Source organism: Oncorhynchus clarkii, chromosome 6 (assembly GCF_045791955.1).
Source record: "Oncorhynchus clarkii lewisi isolate Uvic-CL-2024 chromosome 6, UVic_Ocla_1.0, whole genome shotgun sequence".
Taxonomy (NCBI): Eukaryota; Metazoa; Chordata; class Actinopteri; order Salmoniformes; family Salmonidae; genus Oncorhynchus; species Oncorhynchus clarkii.
The window spans coordinates 42,272,857-42,275,974 of NC_092152.1; the positions used below are offsets into that span (position 1 = coordinate 42,272,857).

Genomic DNA, 3,118 nt, shown 5'->3' on the forward strand with positions numbered 1-3,118 from the left:
ATGACTGCCTCCATGCCCCTGTTCCTCTCAGCCATTACGATCCTCAGCATCTCCTCTTATGTGCTCCACCAGAGGCTCCTACTGCTGGCTCAGACAGGGATCGCTCATCAACACGAACCCAGGAACCTCACCATCCTGCTGTGGCACTGGCCCTTCGGCCGTCCCTACAGCCTGGAGGGAGATGTGTGCAGCGACGAGTACGCTATCCCAGACTGCCTCCTCAGTGACAACACCTCCCTGTTCCCCCAGGCAGACGTGGTGGTCTTCCACCACCATGAGCTGAAGACGGGCCGCTCTGCCCTGCCTCTCCACCTCCCCCGGTCAGTCTCCCAGCGCTGGCTCTGGTTGTCCCTTGAGCCCCCGGTGCACAATGGCAACCTGACCCAGTACAACGGACTGTTCAACTGGACCATGAGCTACCGAGGCGACGCTGACATATCCATGCCCTATGGGAAGATAGTTCCGGTTCCACATAACGGTATCAGTAACGGCAGCAGCTATGTGATCCCCAAGAAGGGGGCTTGTCTGGCCAGCTGGGTGGTCAGCAACTACAGGCCGGACCATGCCAGGAGTCAAGTCTACCAGAGCCTGAGGAAGTACATTCCCATAGAGGTGTATGGACACTGGTCAAAGAGGCCACTGACCGACCAAAGTCTGATACCCACCATTGGCCACTGTAACTTCTACCTGGCTTTTGAAAACTCAGTGGCATTGGACTACATAACTGAGAAGTTGTGGAGGAATGCCTACCAAGCAGGGGCAGTACCTGTGGTTCTGGGGCCCACTCGGGCTAACTATGAGGCCCTTGTGCCACCAGGCTCGTTCATCCATGTCAGTGACTTCAATAGCACAGAGGGGCTGGCTGTCTTCCTACAGCAGTTGGTCACAGACAGAGGACGCTACGAGGGTTACTTCAAGTGGCGTCAGACACATAGAATCAAGATGTACACAGACTGGAGAGAGAGGCTCTGTAATATCTGTGTCAACTATCAAAGACTACCAGGTAACAAGGTGTACTACGATCTGGAGGCATGGGCCAGTAGATAACATCATAGATGCTTTTGCATTTTAGGTTGTTTTGTACTACAATATGTTCAAGAACTTGTACAGTAGCCTGTTTTTTTCCCCATACAAAACAGCAGTCTGCAGTGAAACTTGAAATGCATTCAGTGCTTCTACACCTGCATTGCTTGCTGTTTGGGGTTTTAGGCTGGGTTTCTGTACAGCACTTTGAGATATCAGCTGATGTAAGAAGGGCTATATAAATGCATTTGATTTGATTTGGTTCAGTTCTGGTGGTGGGCCACTTTCACATCAGCTTGATGACATTACAACATTGACTTTTGTGCCCTAATTCAGAAACACCACAGGAAAATCACAACTTCTGTAAAAGAGGGAAGTCATTCCTCTAACACCCATCTTTCTGACACAATACATTTTTAGTTCATATGTTAGATGCTTTGATTTATCATTAGTAGTAGTATGTATTTTTTTCTGTATTTAATCAGGTTGACAAATGTGGGTGGGCAAGTGGGAGGGATAGGGAAGGCTCAGGGGACAAACAAGGGATTTTCGGGTTTCGGAGCGGTTTTCACTTTTGTAAAAATGTATGCTTTAAAACTTCCCATGATGCAATTGTAATGGCACAAGACAATGTCTTTCACCATGGTCTAGCTAGCCGACACGGTTGTGTAATTTCCTCATTTCCATCATTTTCTTTTTCGTCCTTTTTTATTGACGTTTTTTTTAATTGAAGTTTTAAGCATACAGTATAGTTCATACCCTTTCTTTAGGCATAATGACTAATGCAAGTAAGTTGCCAACCTTAGCGTGACTTACTCGACTTAAGCCCTTGGCTCTTATGGGGAGAGTAAGGCAGTTGATGAATGTCCTCCATCACACTTGGTTCAGGGTTTTTCCAGATCACACCAATTGAGGCCGTTCTCTCTCCTCCCAAGTCCTTCTGGGTCAACCCCTGTTTCTTTTCCCCTGAAAAAGAATAGTAAACCATAAACAAAATCCCTGTGCCAATACTCACGCAATCCCTCTCAGAGAGATTACTGTGCATTAAAAGTGCTGCATGTCACTCAATTCAAACTACCTCCTCTGTAACCTGATGTAACTGTATGACCAATAGTGATGCATATTATTGGATTTCTAGTTCCAATGAAAGTTACACACACCAACGTTGCATCTCAAATGGTACCCTATTCCCTACATAGTGTAATGTATAGGGAATAGTGTGCCATTTGGGATACACCCTTAGTTTCCGGAGATGTTGCTTTATAATCTCTATATCTATGGATTCAGGGAACAATAATTGACCACTATGCACATATAGCTCTGGCCACCAGATGGCATGATTGCCTAAAAACTGAATGACATATGGAAACAATAAAGATATGCTTTTTACATTTCTTCAGTGGTGTAAAGTACTTAAGTAAAAATACAACTTAACTAGTTTTTTGGGGGGGTATCTGTACTTTACTATTTATATTTTCAAAATGGTTTACTTTTACTTCACTACATTCCTAAAGAAGTGTACTTTTTACTCCATACACTTTACCCGACACCCAAAAGTACTTGAATGCTTAGAAGGACAATAAAGTGATCCAGTTCACGCACTTATCAAGAGAACATCCCTGGCTATCCCTTCTGCCTCTGATCTGGCGACTCACTAAACACAAATGCTTTCCTCTCAAAATATCAACATTTCCTGTCTTTTTCTCCTCACTTTGAAAACATCTACAGTCCTATTGATCTGGCTGGTTACTGATCTGATTGGTTACTAATAATATCATTTAAAATCCCTCAAATTGTGTCCCATATGTGTTTAGAGTGTTGGAGTGTGCCCCTGGCTATCCGTAAATTTAAAAAACAAGAAAATTGTGCTGTCTGCTTTGCTTATGTATAATACTGAAGTATATTTTGATACTTAAGTATATTTTAGCAATTAAATTTACTTTTGATACTTAAGTACATTCAAAACCAAATACTTTTAGACTTTTACTCAAGTAGTATTTTACTGGGTGACTTTCTCTTTAGCTTGAGTCATTTTCAATTTTCATTTTCATTTTCAAAAAAGGTATCTTTACTTTTACTCAAGGATGACAATTTG

General features: G+C 43.1%; 1 protein-coding gene across 1 annotated transcript; it reads left to right on the plus strand.

The window, feature by feature from the left end:
- On the plus strand, positions 1-1,047 carry LOC139412088 (alpha-(1,3)-fucosyltransferase 7-like). The gene has a single exon (XM_071158883.1). It carries the CDS (start codon positions 1-3, stop codon positions 1,045-1,047), a length of 1,047 nt encoding a protein of 348 aa, XP_071014984.1.
- The last annotated feature ends 2,071 nt before the right edge of the window (positions 1,048-3,118 follow it).

Excerpts from the sequence above, each read along its gene's own strand:
- LOC139412088 (XM_071158883.1), top strand. The coding sequence starts at position 1 with ATGACTGCCTCCATGCCCCTGTTCCTCTCAGCCATTACGATCCTCAGC.